General features: G+C 35.4%; 1 protein-coding gene across 3 annotated transcripts in view; it reads right to left on the reverse strand.

Moving 5' to 3' along the window:
- MICU3 (mitochondrial calcium uptake family member 3) overlaps window positions 1-19,406 on the reverse strand; it is a 76,864-nt gene that overhangs the window by 24,369 nt on the left and 33,089 nt on the right. Inside the window, exons 4-8 of one of the 3 annotated variants that reach the window (XM_043893580.1) lie at window positions 19,153-19,231; window positions 12,919-12,966; window positions 9,583-9,665; window positions 6,001-6,072; window positions 2,822-2,860 (exon numbers count right to left, since the gene is read on the reverse strand). In XM_043893580.1, the coding sequence (XP_043749515.1) occupies window positions 2,822-2,860; window positions 6,001-6,072; window positions 9,583-9,665; window positions 12,919-12,966; window positions 19,153-19,231 (321 nt within the window). The remainder of the gene's footprint in view (window positions 1-2,821; window positions 2,861-6,000; window positions 6,073-9,582; window positions 9,666-12,918; window positions 12,967-19,152; window positions 19,232-19,406) is intronic. The other 2 variants (XM_043893582.1, XM_043893581.1) reach the window with 2 other exon arrangements.

The following is a 19,406-nucleotide window of genomic DNA, read 5'->3' on the forward strand; positions in this document are numbered from 1 at the left end:
TTTAATTTGCTAAGATGATTTAAGTGATCTAAATATATTCCTATAGAGGCAATAACAAGGCTTAGAAATATATGAAATAAAACTGGAATTACAGGTAGAAATTAATAAGTCTATCTTAGGAATGTGTAATTTAACACATTATTTGACCAAACAAGTGGACAAAAAATTAGTAATGATAGAGATTTAAAACACATACTTAATATGTTTGATCATGCATATATTACATCCCTGTACCCCAAGTTGGAGAATACACATTCTTTTCAAACAAAGATCATTTATGAATATTGGCATTGTTTTAGTCCATAAAACAAGTTCAATGCATGTTAAAAAATTATATAATACCTGGTACATTTTTGGACTCCAACGAAATCTGGATAATAATCTTTAAAAATTTGTCAAATATAAGGCATGTCAAAGTCATGCCTTGACTTTGCATTAGTGACCTCATGTTTGCATTATTTATTCTTCTGGATGTTTTACATTTCTTTTCATCACCATAGTAAGATAATCAAGAGTTGACTATATGAGAAATATGAAAAGAATTAGGGTTATTTGGAACAAAAAAGGCTATAATGTAACTATCTTCCAGAATAACAAAGGAGCATGTTCAATCTTACACTGTAGGAAGGGATAATCTGACAGAGTAGAGGCAAAATCTACCATAGGAATGATTAAATTTTGGAACTGGCTACTACAGACACCACAGAACCTCCATCTGTAATAGTAAAATCCAGAGGTACTGCATTTCCTGAAGGAACTTATTCCTAAAGGTAGAATCTGAGGTTATAATTAGTTCCATGAACTATACTGAACTTAGATACTTTATCACTCCAGTTGATCTACAGTTCTGGAAACTAGCAGATAATTGCCAGCTAAGTCATAACATTATACTATTATATTTGTATGACATATATCACTGATATTTCATATAAATGTTCAGGCTTTTTTCTAATTTAAATCAGTTTTCCTTGTTTGGTTTGACTGTTTTTCAAAATAATCATTCCTTTCTGAGCAAAAATTTCCTATTAGTTTATACAACTTGAAAAATCATGTAATCCAGTGAAGACTGGATAATAAAATGACATCATGTTACATCACTTTATATGTATTTTATATTTAGATGGAAAAAAAAGATGTTTTAAGTAAAAAAAAATATATATATATATAACCACAATAAAATGTAAATTACCTTCTTATTAAATAAGCAAGCATAATATAAATGAAACATGTAATTTAAATCTGCTTCTCAATATTATTCTCTTAATGTCTAAGTAACTATAATTTGTATATATGGCTTAAACTAGAACCATATTAGTACCTGTTTCTTTTTAACAATACTACTCTGAAATGCATTATTTTAAAAAAATGCTTGTCTCTTAAATGAAAATTATTTATGAGTTTAAAGGAAATATATAAACTGCCACAGTTGGAAAAATGGCTCATGCAATGACATATTAGATTAGAAAAATAAATAACAAAGTCATAATTATTATTAACATTTATTAAGTTTCACAGGGCATGTGGCATTAAAATCTCTGAGATTTCCATCTTTCAAATTCTTATATATTTTTGAAATAATTAACAGAGAAATCTTTTTAAAATTTTAAGAGAACACTTTATTTCATGGAAATAAATAAAGAAATAAATAAATAAAGCTTTATTTCATGGAAAACAGTGAATTTTGCAGAAAAATTTTAAAGTATCTTGTAAGGAATCAAAACAACTAGTCAGTCATAAGATTCCCATGGACTTGGCTTGTTTTCCAACCCATTCTAGGTCCATTCCTTGTGACTTAGATAAGATATTTTAGGTTTATTTTATGCTGCATCAGTCTTTAGTGTATACTTGAGTCTCAAAGAGAATTAGTTGTTATAGTATGGAATTTTTATTAAATATCAGTTTCAGGAGGCACACAGCTAGAGTCTACACTATAGTGGAACCTTTCAGTAGGACAATCCTTAGTAGGTCACTGTAAATTCGAGAGTTTCTCTCAGGTGGATTTGTATAATTTGAGGGATCTGTCTAAGTGACTTAAGGACGCCAGGGAAAATCAAATGGACTGTGCCTTTTACATTCAGAAGAGACCATGGCCTATTCTCAGTTGTGTAGCAACTGGGCTAATCCATAAGCTATGACTTTCTGGGAGAAAGAAAACAACAAAAGCGTAGCACGAGAAGAGTACATCTGGAAGATCATCTGCAAGAACTCCCAGCTTTTTCAGGAAAAAACGAGTTTGAAGATCATAATCCTCTTTGAGAAACAACATGATACAGTGATATATTGAACATATCAAGTGCAATCTTATACAAGACTTTTGTAGAGACTAAAGGCAGTAGGCAGGCATCAAAAGTTTTAGGAAAAAATGGGGAGAAATACTGAGAACTAGCAAAAGTTTATCCATTAATATCTTTGGTTAAAATTAAGAAAAGACTGTACATCAGATGGAGAGATCTAGCTCTCAAAATACCTGTGTCCTGTAGGAGCAGAGCCTGAGAATCTGCTCCATAAACTGTACTTAACTCTTCAAATACCACTGAAAAATACAAAAGCTCAATCACTCTGCCAGAGTTTTAGGTTCTTGTTCACTCACCTTCACTTCATTTTAATCTAAAGCTAAAGAGAAAAAATTGCTCTGTAAGTTTATAGTTTTCTTATAAGTCCAGGAAGGAAATAAAAACTGGGGGCTTGGTTTCACATTATTATATTCAATAAATTCCTAAACAGTCTCAATAGTAGATCTGGCTTTATAAAAGAAATAGCATTGTCAAGTATAACAGGTGAGGGCTATTTACATAAAGAACATTTAAAGGGTTGTACATACACTATTAGTAGGAGAATGGTATCCATAAAGTTGAAGACGCTGACATAGAGCACAAAGGGCCAAATGAAGTGTCACATTTCAGAATGAACCCAAGTATAGCAAAAGAAAAAAAAGAAAAAGACGACAAAATAATCAATTAGGAAGGGCAAATCATTATGCTACATTCTCTATAGAGCACGCACACAGTACAAGTGGGATAAATGTTAAAGATGAGTAGCAAAGTTTTTTAAATCTCGTATAATTAAACATTAAGTGAACCTGTGCTCATTTCAACCACTTTCACTATAACTTTTTGATGGAACTATTGCTTTGAATTAAACATGGTACTCCGAAGTACGCAGTTTTCCTGAGACATGCTTCAGCAATTCCATGTGCGATGAGGGGGCAGACCTCGATGCAGCAGCATGGCAGTGGGGATGGCATGAGACCTATGCTGGAATCCTGCTCACACCTGTTAGTGTCGTGGGCCCAGGCAACTTAATGAACCTCTCTGAGATGGTTTTCTCTTCTGTGCAAAGGTGTGAAGACTTACCTGAGAGAAATGTAATGAGGACTAAATGACAGTAACATGTATAATGGAGATAGTACAGACCTTAGCACACAGTAAGTGTCCCAAGAAATATTATGCTCATTTCTCTCTTCTGAAGCATAGTTCATTTTGATATGTAAATATTTTAAAATTTAGTCTTGCCTAATTTTTGATTTGGGGATGTACTATTCAGTTTAAAATGTTCTACTAATTAAAAGAGAATTTCATGTTTCACAATTAGCTAATCTTTTTGAGTATTTATTATATTTCATACCCTGTTAAGTGGCTACACGGTTTAACTCATTTAACCCCCATAATCATCATATGTGCTCATTACTCCTATTCTAGTACAAATGAAGAAACTGAGGCACAGAAAAATTTAAGGACCTGGTTCAAGGTCACAGAAGTAATGAATGGCAGAGCTAATAGTCAAAACTTGAAAATCTGACTCCTACAATGTCTAACATAATCTATATATTTTCACCATAAGCTAAATTTCAATTGTTTCAAAACTCAAAAATCTCATCAGTTCAGATATGCATTGTTTAAAATGTGACAGCTATTAACAATGTTACCACTAATTATTACTATTATTGTAAAACACAGTAAAAAAATATTTGAAGAGAGCTGTACTGTCCTAGAGTGTTGCTTAGTTCAGAAGCTGAACTAAAGATTATTTCTGGATTGTTTTTAAGAAATAGTTCAGATAGCTAAATTCTATAAGTGAGATTCCAGGAGCATTAATTGAACTCTAGATAAATATCCCTGGGACCTATGGAGATAGATCAGTGCGTCTTTAGCAAGCATTCGTTTCCACATAAGTAAGTGACAGAATACTTATAAGTTATTTTTATCTGTTCTTTAAAACAAGTCTCCTTCCCCATGTATTTGCTAGATGATGTTTCACTGATCTACGTATGTTCATATAAAATAACACAATTTGGGGTATACTGATATAATTTAGATTTCATAATTCAGATAGACTTTCCCTAAATAATCCAAGTTAATAAAGTTTTACTGTATTACTGTTATGAACTTATTTGCATTATATCATCAGTATTAAATTTACTTCACCTGGGATGCAATGAAGCTTTTGTGCTACATGGTAGCTTTTCCCAATGTGGGTTGTCTGCTATTATTATTCCCTTTCCTCTCTCCCTTTGTTACTCACTTAGGTATTTTAGTAAAGGTTACTGATTAGAATAGGATTGTTACTTTACTGGAAGATCCGTAAGTCTTTTCTGGAATTAGTACAAATAAACAAACAATTAAATCTGTATCCACTGAAACACTATCTACTTTATCACTGAGGTATACCAAAAGATTCATTAACATAATTCAACCTCCTAAATGATATTTTATCAACAACTTGCCTATCCAGTCAATCACTGGCAATCCATCAAAGTTAAAATAATTGTTTACTCTTTTAGTATATTATCAATAGAGAGTGTCTCTACAAGTGTCTTCTATAATTTAGTCTATCGGGGAGGTTAAAAAAATACTGATAAATATACCATAGTCAAATATTCTGAGAAATAATAAACATTCATAATCCTGATAATCTGCTTTTATTAATATAAACACATATTTGTAAATCTACTGGGATGAAAATGACACTCATCTGCTACAGATAACCCATGTTTAAAAAAACCTAATATATATGCTTGTAACAGTGAGAAAAATAAAAAGTGTTGCAACTCTTTGAAGTTAATTATTTGAATTCCAGATAAACCAATTAAACTATTTCACAGGGCCACTAATTTGCAAATGAAACAATTATCATTTACATACTAACAAAATTCACCATGTTTCTGCTATCTAAGTACCAGAGGAAGAAATATGATACAATAGGTAAAAGTATAGGTTTTGGAGCTGGCCAGCCATGGTTTCAAATCTTGGCTTTGCCATTTAATAGTTATGGAATTTTGGACAAGATACTAACCTTTCCAAGTGTCAGTTTTCTCATTTATAACTATAGATAATAAGGGAACTGTTTGGTAGATTAAAAGAGAAAATGCATGCAAAGCATCTAATATAATGCCTCATACTAAAGTCTTAGTACCTGTCTGTTATTTTTATTAAGTGAACCTGGGATGTTGTCAGGCTGAAATACTTACTTGGGACAAGCAAAAAGAAAACTAGAAGGAAAATGGAGGGAAATGTTGCTTAACTCTACTTTCAAAATAAAGTGAAACAAGACTCTTCTCAGAAGAAGAATCTATAATATGTATTTCTATGAATGCAAAAAAACATATTATTTCCTTGTTTTTGCTTCAACATTCATACTATTATAGTACCACTAAATTTACTCACATGTATAATTAAATCTTTGCAATTCACCTTTAAATTTTTACATGCATAATGATCTGTATTAACCTATTATATGATATACCCTTCAAATCTCATGGATAACAACAATATGGATGAAAATGATTTAATGAATATGGTTATGGATACAGATGTTTAATATCAATACTTGATAGAAATATTGATATCAAAGTATATAAATACTGAAGTTTTTCTACATAAGAACTTTAGAAAGTTTTCAAGAAACAGATCCAAAGTTAAGGCTTTAATTACTATTTCTCAACATGAATAAAACAATTCTTACCTAGAAAACCCACCTGAAACCATTATAAATTATTCTTACCAGCATTGCACGCTTTTCTTCATCTCCTTTAGTTTCTCTCTTTTCATTTTTTTTCCTGAATATTTCCTGAAGCTGAAGAGAAAACCAATCAAAAATCAAACACCTGATAAGAGTTTCTGGGAACCTATCTAACACCCCATGCTAGATATATTCTAAGAACAAAGAAAATAATTAGCTTCATTACACCAGGAACATTAAAACTAGTATGAATACATTTTCTAATACCAGTTTTTTCCTAAGAAAAAGGAAATAGAGCCTTTGGTCCACCATATAGTTTTACTTTATGATAGTATCTCCTATAGTTTAACTTTATTGCTAAGACACAAAGACATGGAGCCTGTGGCATATACATAAAAAGAGATGAAGCCTACTGAGGAATCAAGGACACTGGACCAGGAGTCAGGGGTCTAGGCTTGAGCCCATCTTCTGTCATAAGCCAATTTTATGGATGGGGACAGGTCCTCACTGGGCTCCAATTTGCTCATACATGAAATGAAGATGGACTGAATGACCTCTAAGGTCTCTTTCAGGTAATGGTAGGAACATGGGCTCTGCATGTCTAACCTTTTGAGCAAGTTACTCCAATCATTTAAGGCTTGTTTTCCATATGGGGAATATGAATAAATTCTTACCTTAGGGCAATATTTTTTTTCTCTAGCTTTACTGAGATATAATTGATAGGTCTTATAAAAATAATGTTGTGCAGAGTAAACATTACAAGCAATTACTCAGCACATTGCCTGTCACACAGTAACTTTTCAAGAAATGTTAGCTACTATTACACATGGGCTTCCCAGGTAGCTCAGTGGTAAAGAACCTGCCTGCCAATGCAGGAGACCCAGGAGACATGGGTTCAATCCCTGGGTTGGGAAGATCCCCTAGAGGAGGACGTGGCAACCCATTCCAGTATTCCTGCCTAGGAAATTTCATGAACAGAGCCTGGTGGGCTACAGTCCATGGGGTCACAAAAGAGTCAGACACAGCAACTGAGCACACACACCCTATTATACATGGCATTATTTCCTGTTTAAAATCCTCTTTTACACATGGAAGCTTAATCCTATCTTTATCTCAGTTTTCTGGTGAGCTCACTGTTCTTGTCTGTGTAATTTGAACAGCTATCTCAATTCTTTTACTTCGCTTAGTATGGCTAGAGCTGAAATCCAAAATTTATTCCAAGATATATAATAACAATTTAAAAATACAGTACAAACTGTAAATTATTTTATTAACACATATATTCCATACTTTATCTTAGTGAAAGAGTTTTTCTCTTTAGCAAGCATTATTAATATTCACTTTATAAACAGGCAGGAGGATCATAGATTTTACAAATCTATTTTACAAATCTACAAATAACTCTGCCCAACTCCACCTCTGCTTTTAGGAAGTCTTAGCTGTTTATGTGCATGCGTGCTAAGTCACTTCAGTCATGTGTGACTCTGTCCAATGCTGTGGACTGCAACCTGCCAGACTCCTCTGTCCATGGGATTCTCCAGGCAAGAATACTGGAGTGGGTTGCCATTTCCTCCTCCAGGGGATCTCCCCAACCCAGGGATTGAACCCGAGTCTCTTACATCTCCTGCACTGGCAGGAAGGTTCTTTACCACTAGCACCACCTTGGAAGCCCTTAGCCATTTACAAACAACAACGAACAATAAAACATTAGTATGGCCACTGCAGAGTAGACCACTGCTTTAAAGGAAGAGCAACTTTTTTAAGAGTGTAGAGTAGAAACAAATTGAAGTTCTATAAGAATGTTTTACCTCCCACCTCCACAAACAGATAAGAGTCCCAAAGACATCTACACAAGCAGCTTCCAATGCACTGAGTTCCAAAAGGTAACCTTTAAGACAGTGGGGTGGAACTTGGCCGTGTTGCCATAGAAAGTCTGTTGAATACTGTTTCGATTATAAGGCCCATTCTGAAAGTCCTAAAGTACAGCTGTACACTATCATGACAGAGCTCCAGTGAACTAAGTCTGCCCATCTTAGGATGTTGGCAACATCTCTCTCTCCACTGCAATGAAACTCCCCACCTCCCCACCATCGCAAGCAGCACTGCAGTGAGGGACCCTTTGTGGGTCCAGCTCCCCAGACTTGCTCAGGGGCTATACTCGACCAAGGGCTACATGGAAGCCTTTTGACAGATCCCAGTAATTAGTTCCCTGCTTCCTTTTGAGCGGCTGCTAATTTGTTCTGGTGAGGATTTCCCTCTCGCCACTTTCCTACCATGGAAAAGAATGGTTTCATAATTTCTCTTCTGTGCTCCAGCCTCTGAAGAAAATACTAAGCTATCTAAGAGGTTTTCCAAGGGATTTTTATTGGCTTGTTACAAAGGAAAAACAGAAAATGAAATGGCTATTTATGTTATTTTCCCCTTCTCTTTTTGCTAAGCAAGTAGAGGTAAATATTGAGTTGCACATAAAGGATAAAGGAAGACCTTGTTACTAGGAGGAGTAAACTAATGTTAATCTCTGTTTTGGAGAAAATCAGAAAAGGCATTTTGCCACAGACATAGATACAGGATACATGGGTAAAAAGAGAAAAATTCCAGGAGAGAGTGGTTAAGATGAGTGAGTAGCTGATGATGCTGCCAGGACAGCACCAACATGGGACCAGGTAGTTAAGAAAGACTGGAAAACAAATACCAAGAACACACTTATCAGCCCTTGGTCAAAGACAAGGGAAGGCAATGGGAGAATGGGCTAAGACTGGAATACAAGGCAGCAACGAATGGAAGAGAAAAAAAATAATGTAAATCTTTTAAAGAGAAGGAAGGGAAGTTTCACGGCAAAGAGCTGCCTGTGGCTGGGTGGCTGATATGACAGGGTCTGGGCGTGTACAACAGCCCAGGCTTGCCTGTCACTCACTCTGTGGAAAATATACATTTCAAACCTCCAGAATATGAGTAAACAATTATAATCATCTTCATGTGTGTGTGCTCAGTCACTCAGTCACGGCTGACTCTCTTGAGACCCCATGGACTGTAACCCACTAGGTTCCTCTGTCCATGAGATTTTTCAGGCAAGAATACCACAGTGAGTTGCCATCTCCTTCTCTGGGGGAATCTTCCCACCCAGGGATCAAACCTGTGTCTCCTGCATTGGCAGATGGATTCTTTATTACTGAGCCACCTCAGAAGCCCTATAATCATCTTTATACACTGAATAAATTTATATTTTTATAGTGTAAAAATAATTCAAAATAAAGTACATGAGTATAATATACTTTATTAAAGTAAAAGCATAATACTTTTACTCTTTTTTCAACAATGTGCTGTGCTTAGTCACTCAGTCGTGTCTGACTCTTTGCGACCCCATGAACTGTAGCCTGCCAGGCTCCTCTGTCCATGGGGATTCTCTAGGCAAGAGTACTAGAGTGGGTTGCCATGCCCTCCTGCAGGGGATCTTCCCAACCCAGGGATCAGACCCAAGTCTCTGGCATTGCAGGTGGATTCTTTACTGTTTGGGCCACCAGGGAAGCCGTTTTTCTACAACAGTTATTCTAAGTAATGCAAAAACATAAAAAATATAAGTAAGCAATATATGTATTGATAAAATGTAACCAATAATATACATACCACCAAAAACTCCTTTTTATCCACCATCTCATTGCCATCTGTGTCAAACATGTTGAAAGCTATTCTAAAACCTGCATGTGGCTCTGCCAGACAAAAACAGGAAAGTATTTGTGAAATGGAAAAATGTTTTCAAAGTTCAAAATCCACATTAGTTGTAAACAATTCATATTCTGTGCAGAAATACTTTAACCAAGAAATTAAAAGCAATATGTTACTGTTAGTTAGATATAATAAAAACTATAGGTAAGTATATATACTTCTGCTTCACATATTAGCACACTTAGTAACACAGTTGATAATATACTTGAAATCTACTTGTGTAATACTTGCTGCATATCATTGACAGTAAAATCTGATTACCCTCCTTCCAAAAATACATATTTCTTTCTTATCCAAAGTCTGTCAGTTTGTTTGAAAGGAAAATATCATCTCAGTATATTTGAAATATTTTTAATATGTCAGCTAGTTAGAGCAGCAGAAGAAAAAACAATACAACACAATGGACCAGCCTAAAATCCTGGGGGAATTATAACTGAAAAAAACCTACAAAAAAAAAAAAGTCAGGTATGAGAGATTACATACTTGGGGTTGAACTTCCAGAGGCTTCAAATACAGAAACATAAAATAAAAAGGACTTGAATAATTAATTCCTTATTTCCCCCCAATATAAGGAAAAACTGCTTTTCTGAGAAAGACTTTCATACACTATGAATTGCTGTAATTGTATGAAACTTTAAGATTCAATACCTCTTCTCTTTTCACTTCTAAAGCAGAAAGAAGAATGCTTGGACAGAAGAAAACTTGAACACATCCTTCAAAGCGGATCTCAGTGTACATGCCTTTTTCAAAACATTTGACCTCTTTTGAGATGACTGGCAAAAAGTTTAAAAAGGGACCTCCCACAGGTACACTTGCCACTACGTGTTTTGAAATTGTGAACCCAGCAAAAGCGAAGCACATAGACTTTCTTTCTTAACCAGTAATAGCTGTCTCTGAAAATCATGGAAATGAAAGCCTTTTATGCCAAGTTCATGTTTTGCATGTATTTTAGGAATCTAGACTTACTTTCATTCTCACTCACTTGAGGAAGAAATAAAAAGTTACAGCATCTCCGATGACCAAGTTTTAAGCTTTAAAAAGATCTTGAAGATACACACAGAAAGAAGTCCTCACAAGCATTGTTCGGAAGGGAAAACAAAGTCAAAGTAATTAAGGGGGGAACTATGGACAGCTAACATGGATTACCTAGCTCACTTCCTGTGTGCTTAGTGGTTCAGTCGTGCCCCACTCTTTTCGACCCCGTGGACTATAATCCGCCAGGCTCCTCTGCCCATGGGGATTCTCCAGGCAAGAATACGGGAGTGGGTTGCCATGCCCTCCCACAGGGGATCTTCCCGACACAGGCATCAAACCCAGGTCTCTCACACTGCAGGCAGATTCTTTACCGTCTGAGCCACCAGGGTAGACAAAGAATACTGGATTGGGTAGCCTATCCCTTTTCCAGAGGATCTTCCCGACCCAGGAATTGAACTGGGGTCTCCTGCATTGCAAGCCGACTCTTTACCCACTGAGCTACCAGGAAGACCCAAACAACACCCATAATTACAGAAAAGTTAGGATCTTTGAGTGCTGTGACTCTTCCTTTGGAATTTAGAACTCATCTTAGAAAAAGAGTTTAAATTGAAAAATTATAATGAAATAACACCCATAATGTTTTTTGGGTTTTTTTTTGTGAAGAGTCACAGCACTCAAATATCCTAACTTTTCTGTAGCAAGCAAAAATCACTATATGGGATTTTTTCTAACATGCTAAAACCAATCCTGTCGAAACTCAACATGTGGTTTTCCTCACCAGTTTTGTTTTACTCGTACCTACCGGTCTGCTGGTTCAGAGATTTACAGCTTCTAATTTTGCACCCAAAGTTGTTCTAGCTAACAAGATAACTTTTGAACAAGTCTCTGAGACACTCCTTGGCACCTACTCCTCTAATTTCCATGGTGGCATTCATCCTTGACCAGACTCGAACCATCAGAAAGGCTTTCCAGTCTGGAACGTCCTCAGGCAGTACTATTACTAACTGCACAATACTTACTTTTCTTCAGTCATTTTAAATGATTTTGAGCCAGAAGAAAAAAAGTAAGGGGAAAAAAAAAAGGCAGTAATTTTTGAAACACACGTGTGCGCACACGTACACACACATTTCCAAAACTTCCTGTGACAGAACTCCAACATAACACCATCCATCACTAAATTCAGAATAAAACAGTGGCTGTGTTATCTTCCAATCATAGAAGTACAGGAATTTTAAGACTGGTTTCTAATGATGCAGTTTTATTGATGTTCTTTTTTCCCATAAATATCCATAAACATCTCCATAAATGTCCATAATTGGAAATCCCACTAGTCACTTTCTTGCATTCATTTGCCAGTTATTTTTTGAGAGGCTACCATGCGCCTGACACTGTTCTTGATACAGAAATGAACAAAAAAGATAAAATCTTTGCTACTGTGGACCCACACAGACAAAAATATATAAACCAATAAACAAACACTTTCAAATAGTTTCCGTGCTATGAAGAAAATACAACACTGGACAGGGAGAAAAAGGGAGAGATGGAAGAGGGAGCTATATTAAGGAGGGTGGTTAAGTAGGGCTTCCCTAAGCTTTCATGTTTCAAAGAAAATCTGAATTATTTTTATTATCCGGAGGATCTTGAGGAAAAGCATTGACGGTAGAAGGAACAGAAAGTATAAATGAGACCAGGGATTTAAAATGTCAGATAGATGGTTGGAGCACAGTGAACTACAGGGTGTAAGTTCCCCCATTAAATGCAATGAAATTTAACTGAACACTTCAGTAAACTCTTCATATATTTCAAAAGAATTGCTGTATATGAAGAGAATAATGAAGCTGTTGGAGGATGTATGATATGTCTCCTGATAGACTCAGTAGTTAAAAGACGCATTCTTTCACATTAGTCTTGCAGAAAATGTGATTTGAATGAGTGTAGCAGAAAATTTACAAATTATTACCTGTCCTTACCTTTAGGCTCCCACACAGATTAAACCACAAGGATTGATGTAGGATATTAAATTCTTAATTTATGAGCATTTTATTACTATACCATAAGCCGTAATCATATTTATGGTTTTGACACTTGATAGTACTATGCTTAGCATTTTCCACTGGCATTTAGAAATGAATTTTGCAAGACAGCATGGATAGAACTAAAATGATTTTCAAAGTAAGAGAATCTAAAAAAAGATTTATTTCCCAAGGTTATGCTTGAGAAAAGAAAAGTGCATCCAGAAATAGATTTAACGAGTACACTTACTTGTTAAAATACATAAAAGAAAAAGATACTCTGTGTAAGAAATCACACCTAGAAGAAAAATAGTATTAGTTATGCTACATATAAAATATTTCTTTCATATTTATCAAGTAATATATTATTCTTATAATAGCAGTAAATAATAGTTACAAAAAAATTCAGACTTTAAAGAAGATGCTAAATATTGTTTTAAATGAGACCAAACTATTAGCATAAGATCAGAGCAAAAGAAGAAATTTTACTTTGTTTCATATGCCCTCTTAGAAACAAAATTCACATTAATGCTTCCAGATATACTGACACAAAAGCAAAATTAATAATGTTTATATATAGCTGTAAATTTTAAATGTGTTGCTAGAGCTACATTAAAATGAGCTAATTAAAGATGAGAAGGCTGAAAATGGTTAACTCTGTGAAGTGCTTAATGACTTTTTAGAAATCCTTGAATAAAACATTTAGATATTCTTGCTTAGAGATTTGACTGCTGTATTGCATTAAAAAAATACAACTTTATAGTTACTACTTTTCTGCCTTTAAGTTATCATTCATTTTTCTTGACACACTTCATGCTTCTATTAAGTCTAAGAAATTTTAATTTTAATTAAATGGCTTACACTTTCTGCATATTGCATCCTGAGTTCTCTGTAATCTCATAATAAACTTTAAAAGGAGTTTTGTTTAAAGTAAAGAAAAATATATATTCTGTTACTCAAATTCTTGCTTTTGAATGATAACACCCACAACTAGAATTAATACCTTAATCGATTTTCCAAGCAGATCCTGAGAATATTAAAATCAGGAATAAGCCAGTAATACTTATCCAGATACTAGACAGTCCTCATGTTTGGTAAAACAGTATAAAAATTCTTAAATGATCAGATCGTGAACCTTAAAACTCCACTTTACCTGATGTTCTTTGAGGCTATCCTCTTTGTTACAGAACAAAGAGGAGGAGGCACTGTCAGGCGGTCTGTCAGAAGAGGTGAAGGGACAGAGCTAGGAGGCCTGAAAGCATTCCCGTCTTTTGTTTATACTAGAATATTGTGACCTATGGACATAGTTCTGGTTGATTGCCATGAATGTTATGGGAGAAAGATTCTGGAATGGTCAATGTGTATAAAGATACAATACCTAGATTCCATAGGGATCCCTCAAAAAAAAAAGAAAAAAAAAAAAAAAGAATTGGAAATGGGCTCTGTATCTCCACAATCCAGTCTCACTGACTGTTGTTCCAACTGATGTGGTGAATACACAAGAGATACCAGTTAGTGAAAAGAAGTTTAATATCTGCTGTACATCTTTTACTTGGTAATCAACTCAAGAGTCCCCTCAGTGAAGGATTACTTAACAGCAGGTGTCCTGATCATGAGTACTGCAGTAGACACTTGGAAGTACGGAGTTTTTGGGGTGTTTTGAGTTTTTGGTTCTTGAGGTGGTATCATCCACAGCAGAGAAAAACAAAGTGAAAGCTCATGATAAAATTTAATAAAAATGGTCAAGGAGAAGACAAAATACTACTAAACATGAACTGTAGATTCATAATGATTTTAATTACAAAAATGGAGAATCATTAGACTAACCTTTCAATTTGTTTTAAGGTCACCCAGAGTCAAAAATAAAATAACAGTAAATGCTAAGCATATAGTAAACTTGTGATCTTTAGAAACAGAGGATAAGAAAGATGCCAACTAGGTTTCCTTTGAAAGTCAATTTAAAAAAATTCTAAGGGAAGTTCCTTTAAAAGCACCACACTGTTTAGTTCCTATATCCTGAACATTACAGCTGCCTATTATAACTAAGTCTGTGTAAGTCATGTTTTCATAAATGTTACATACCAATTAAATTTTTGTAAAATTGTCTAACATTTTCTTGCTGGGTTGTATTTTAAGCTGATAGAATTCTTTTGTAAGTTAGTCTTCAACAGCTCTAAAAACTTAGCTTTAAGATTCCTCTTCCACCTAATCTCTTTATTAAAAAACAAGACTGTAACTCTCTACTTTACCTACCCAATGGTTCTAAAACTTGGGTACATGGATTACCTTGATAGTCCCATCACTATGACATAGATCTGCACTGTTCTACAGGGTAGCCACTGACTACATACGGCTGCTTAAATTTAGAAATAATTAAAAGTAAATAAAATTAAAAACTCAATTCTCAGATGCAGTAGCCCCATTTCAGGTTCTTCATAGCCACAAGTGACTCCAGGCTATGGACACTAGGGATATGGACATTCCGGCCACTGTAGACAGTTCTATTCAATAGCATTGAATACATCATCTTCCCTGAGAAAAATATACAAATCTGCATACAATTTAAGAAAGATTCAGTTCAGTTCAGTCACTCAGTCGTGTCCGACTCTTTGCGACCCCATGAATTGCAGCACGCCAGGCCTCCCTGTCCATCACCAACTCCTGGAGTTTACTCAAACTCATGTCCATCGAGTCGGTGATGCCATCCAACCATCTCATCCTCTGTTATCCCCTTCTCCTCCTGCCCCCAATCCCTCCCAGTATCAGGGTCTTTTCCAATGAGTAAACTCTTCGCATGAGGTGGCCAAAGTATTGGAGCTTCAGGTTCAGCATCAGTCCTTCCAATGAACACCCAGGACTGATCTCCTTTAGGATGGACTGGCTGGATCTCCTTGCAGTCCAAGGGACTCTCAAGAGTCTTCTCCAACACCACAGTTCAAAAGCATCAATTTTTCAGTGCTCAGCTTTCTTCACAGTCCAACTCTCACATCCATACATGACCACTGGAAAAACTACAGCCTTGACTAGATGGACCTTTGTTGGCAAAGTAAGTCTCTGCTTTTTAATATGCTATCTAGGTTGGTCATAACTTTCCTTCCAAGGAGTGTCTTTTAATTTCAGTCACCATCTGCAGTGATTTTGGAGCCCAAAAACATAGAGTCTGACACTGTTTCCACTGTCTCCCCATCTATTTCCCATGAAGTGATGGGACCGGATGCTATGATCTTCATTTTCTGAATGTTGAGCTTTAAGCCAACTTTTTCACTCTCCTCTTTCACTTTCATCAAGAGGCTTTTTAGTTCCTCTTCACGTTCTGCCATAAGGGTGGTGTCATCTGCATACCTGAGGTTATTGATATTTCTCCCAGCAATCTTGATTCCAGCTTGTGCTTCTTCCAGCCCACCGTTTCTCATGATGTATTCTGCATATAACTTAAAAAAGCAGGGTGACAATATACAGCCTTGACATACTCCTTTTCCTATTTGGAACCAGTCTGTCGTTCCATGTCCAGTTCTAACTGTTGCTTCCTGACCTGCACACAGGTTTCTCAAGAGGCAGGTCAGGTGGTCTGGTATGCCCATCTCTTTCAGAATTTTCCACAGTTTATTGTGATCCACACAGTCAAAGGCTTTGGCATAGTCAATAAAGCAGAAGTAGATGTTTTTCTGGAACTCTCTTGCTTTTTTGATAATCCAGCAGATGTTGGCAGTTTGATCTCTGGTTCCTCTGCCTTTTCTAAAACCAGCTTGAACATCACGGTTCACGTATTGCTGAAGCCTGGCTTGGAGAATTTTGAGCATTACTTTACTAGCGTGTGAGATGAGTGCAATTGTGCGGTAGTTTGAGCATTCTTTGGCATTGCCTTTCTTAGGGATTGGAATGAAAACTGACCTCTTCCAGTTCTGTGGCCACTGCTGAGTTTTCCAAATTTGCTGGCATATTGAGTGCAGCACTTTCACAGCATCATCTTTCAGGATTTGAAATAGCTCAACTGGAATTCCATCACATCCACTAGCTTTGTTTGTAGTGATGCTTCCTAAGGCCCATTTGACTTCACAGTTCAGGATGTCTGGCTCTAGATGAGTGATCACACCATTGTGATTATCTGGGTCGTGAAGATCTTTTTTGTACAGTTCTTCTGTGTATTCTTGCCACCTCTTCTTAATATCTTCTGCTTCTGTTAGGTCCATACCATTTCTGTCCTTTATTGAACCCATCTGTGCCTGAAATGTTCCCTTGGTATCTCTAATTTTCTTGAAGAGATCTCTAGTCTTTCCCATTCTGTTGTTTTCCTCTATTTCTTTGCATTGATCGCTGAGGAAGGCATTCTCCTCCTGGCTATTCTTTGGAACACTGCATTCAAATGGGAATATCTTTCCTTTTCTCCTTTGCTTTTCGCTTCTCTTCTTTTCACAGCTATCTGTAAGGCCTTCTTAGACAACCGTTTTGCCTTTTTGCATTTCTTTTCCATGGGGATGGTCTTGATCCCTGTCTCCTGTACAATGTCACGAACCTCCGTCCATAGTTCATCAGGCTCTCTATCAGATCTAGTCCCTTAAATCTATTTCTCACTTCCACTGTATAGTCATAAGGGATTTGATTTAGGTCATACCTGAATGGCCTAGTGGTTTTCCCTACTTTCTTCAGTTTAAGTCTGAATTTGGCAATAAGGAGATCATGATTTGACTGTATAGAGCTTCTCCATCTTTGGCTGCAAAGAATATAATCAATCTGATTTTGGTGTCAACCATCTGGTGATGTCCATGTGTAGAGTCTTCTCTTGTGTTGCTGGAAGAGGGTGTTTGCTGTGACCAGTGTGTTCTCTTGGAAAAACTCTATTAGCCTTTGCCCTGCTTCATTCCGTACTCCAAGGCCAAATTTGCCTGTTACTCCAGGTGTATTCTTGACTTCCTACTTTTGCATTCCAGTCCCCTGTAATGAAAAGGACATCTGTTTTGGGTGTTAGTTCTAAAAGGTCTTGTATGTCTTCATAGAACCGTTCAACTTCAGCTCCTTCAGCATTACTGATTGGGGCATAGGCCTGGATTACCGTGATATTGAATGGTTTGCCTTGGAAAAGAACAGAGAGCATTCTGTCGTTTTTGAGACTGCATTCAAGTACTGCATTTCGGACTCTTTTGTTGACCATGATGGCTACTCCATTTCTTTTAAGGGATTCCTGCCCACAGTAGTAGATATACGGTCATCTGAGTTAAATTCACCCATTCCAGTCCATTTTAGTTCGCTGATTCCTAGATTATGACTTGCCTAAACCTATACCTTCCAAATTTAAGCCTCCCTTTAACTAAAAAGAATTTCCTTCTTCCATCCATTTATCTTTCTTAGATTATATTTGATCCAATTTTATTTTCCCATGAGAGGTATTAAGGAAATACTTTTTACATTCACCAATTTACCCCATTCTTCTGAGCTTTGAACTTTCTTGATCCTATCATTCCACTCTAAAATTTGAATGGCAATCTTAACACAACTTCCAGAAAAAAATTTCTAAGAACTTTAGATATCATAGCCCAGACTTCACAAATATATATAAACCCTAGTTATGAAAAGCCTACAATTAAAGATAAGATGTCTGCTCCATCTAGAGTCCATGAGATCTAGGTATAAGCAATTTGAATTTCTAATTCTACTTAGATAAACAAATATGAATTATAACTATTCTTTTAAAGTATTTATCTTCATGTTAAATATATTATTTTCAAACCAATATTGGTTAAAAGTGATAAAAAAGAAAAAGGTAAGTTTATACAATTGCTTTATATTTTTATTTTGTATATTCTTATATTTGAATATAAAAATATATATTTCTAAGAAACATTCCTTTCTAAGATTAAAGAGATTACATTGATCAGTTTCTACTATAAATATTTATAAAAAGTTCACTGTAAAAGAAAATTGTAGTAACAGCTATATAATTTGACTGCAAGGACATACATGAATTAACCAGTTAACATATATATAGATGTGGGTAATACAGTAAGTTGAAACAACTGGATTTTGCTGTGAGTTTTGTCTTAAAAAAATGCTCAAATTATACAGCCAAAAGATATATCCAATAAGCTTTTCATACTGATTAAATTTAAGAAAATCTGGAAGTAAATGGAAAGAAGAAAAAATAGATATTTGGAAATCAGTATTTCTGAAAAATGCTTTCCTTAGGTAAATATAATGTATACTTCTCAATATGGTTAAAAAGGTTTTTTTTAAACTGTCAAAGTTCACTTTGTTGGAAGATATGAATAATGTATCATAAATAAAGTAACATAAAAACCACCCTTAACCTCACTACCAAGAAACATTCATTATTAATATTTTGGTGGTTTTCGTTTTAGTTTTTTTCTCTCTGTACACAGACACATATATAACTGCAAAATTATTTAAGCATGAGGGAAATGTGCATGTATAAATAGTATAAACAATACAGTGTCAGTACTAAAATACATAAATACTAAAGTTAACTTACCTTTTTCTTTAAGATTTCGAAATAACTTTGATGATCCTTTCCAAACTGGTGGTGTTTCTGATAGCATTTGATTTAATTCCTGTTACATAAAGTATCATTATACTGATTAACAGGTAAGCCACTTATTTATAAAATAGACCAAAAATATTTAAATGCCTATGCAAAAAACATTCTCTGCTTAGAAGACCTCAGATAATGGGTGTATTTATACTACTTTCTCTGTGGTCCATTCAACAGTAAAACACAATATTTGA

The sequence above is a fragment of the Cervus elaphus genome, chromosome 32, assembly GCF_910594005.1.
Source record: "Cervus elaphus chromosome 32, mCerEla1.1, whole genome shotgun sequence".
NCBI lineage: Eukaryota > Metazoa > Chordata > Mammalia > Artiodactyla > Cervidae > Cervus > Cervus elaphus.